At 36.8% G+C, this 1,584-nt stretch overlaps 1 protein-coding gene across 1 annotated transcript; it reads right to left on the reverse strand.

Moving 5' to 3' along the window:
- Positions 1-417: 417 nt before the first annotated feature.
- LOC111381770 (3'(2'),5'-bisphosphate nucleotidase-like) lies at positions 418-988 on the reverse strand. Its single transcript, XM_023005592.1, has 2 exons — positions 895-988; positions 418-649 (listed from the first exon to the last, which is right to left on the reverse strand). The coding sequence occupies exons 1-2, from the start codon at positions 919-921 to the stop codon at positions 440-442; spliced, it is 237 nt and encodes a 78-aa protein (XP_022861360.1). The 5' UTR covers positions 922-988; the 3' UTR covers positions 418-439.
- Positions 989-1,584: the final 596 nt, after the last annotated feature.

Consider the following 1,584-nt stretch of genomic DNA (forward strand, 5'->3'; position numbering starts at 1 on the left):
GGGGGGGGGGGGGGGGGGGGGGGGAGTCAGAGAGAGCATGTTCGAATCTTATCTAATCTTCTAGGTTCTTTTACTACTTTTTTATTTTTATCTTGACCATATGACATAAATTTCAAAATTATGAAACAACTCCAATCACGTCCATAAATGCCTAAATTAAGTCAAGAATGTGCCACTCAGTGTGTTAGTATGTTGGCTTGGTAGTTCAAAACAACTAAGTAGAACATACTTCTCTAGATTTGGAACAAATGATGCAGCAGGCCTACAAGTCTTGTATGACCTTCTATACCCAGTCTAATTCTTAATAAACTTGGAGTCGGCTAAGTATTATTATATGCCACTTCATTCAATTTAGCACTTTAACTACTAAAAAGCCCAATAAAACTAAATCTTCGGCAATCACATCAAGCCAAGAGGAAATTTAGTTCAATCTACGAACTCACCCTTTGGTGCCATCAATAGGATCCAAAACCCAGTGCTGACCATGAGGACCGCCTTCAGATTTTCCACTGTCGATGGCAACAAGTACATCTTCCTCAGACAAAGGCATCATATCTGCCATTCCATCACTAGCAAGGGTTTCATTCACAAGCTCTGTTATGCGCTTTAGTGTACCCTGGGCTTCTTCTTTGCGGAGGTCTTCTGAATCCTAGAAATACTCAATCTTCATATACTCCATTCAAACAGAAGAAGGTAAATAACTTGACCACGTTTGATGGGAGAATAAGCTTTAAAATGTTATTTCTAGGGAAAAAAAAAAAAAGAAAGAAAGAAATAAACCACCTTGTAGAAAGAGGAACGAAGAGAGAAGCCAAAATAGGCCACATAATCAATAGGTTCACAAACATGGATATTTTTTCAATAACCAGTATAAAAACCAATCACAGACTATACCTCTTCAGCCACTAATGAAAATGACATTGATGGCAACTCTTTTTCCAGAATATAGCTAACAACAGCCTGTGAACCTGCAAATTAAATGCAAGCACAGTTAAATGAGAAAATTGGATTGCATTTGGTCTCTTGGATGGAAATTGATATTTGAAGGCATAATATGTAAACTTCAGGTGCATATAATGAAGGATCTTATGGAACTGCTTTAGCTTTTAGAAGTAATTTTTATTTCCTAACTTAAAATGATTCTGAAGTATGGCACTGCAACAGGTTCCATTGATTTTTATTACATGTCTTGTTTAGCACCCTTATAAAGTCAACTGATTCTTGTCATAATATTTTCTCAAGTATGTCTATTAGCGTCGTTTTATTAAACAGGTCGTTTTATTAAAAAGGAGAAGTAGTCAAGTAGACTACTCCTCATCATCAACAAATTTTGCCCCTCCCTTTAGTTTATCTGTGAACACAGGAATTAAGTGCCTGAATTCTCCTCCTTGTATAAAATAACAACGGCGATTTTCATTTTATTGCATCTTCCCATTTTCTGCAACAAATTTACGAACAATACTTTTGCCATAAAAAGACCCCCACACGGACGGTTTCAGTATCCGACCATTCATTTTGTGACAAATAGACATACGTATGCTGCACCTAAGGAAAACCAATCTTGCACAAGAAATGGTGCTCAAT

The sequence above is a fragment of the Olea europaea genome, unplaced genomic scaffold (assembly GCF_002742605.1).
Source record: "Olea europaea var. sylvestris unplaced genomic scaffold, O_europaea_v1 scaffold23706, whole genome shotgun sequence".
NCBI lineage: Eukaryota > Viridiplantae > Streptophyta > Magnoliopsida > Lamiales > Oleaceae > Olea > Olea europaea.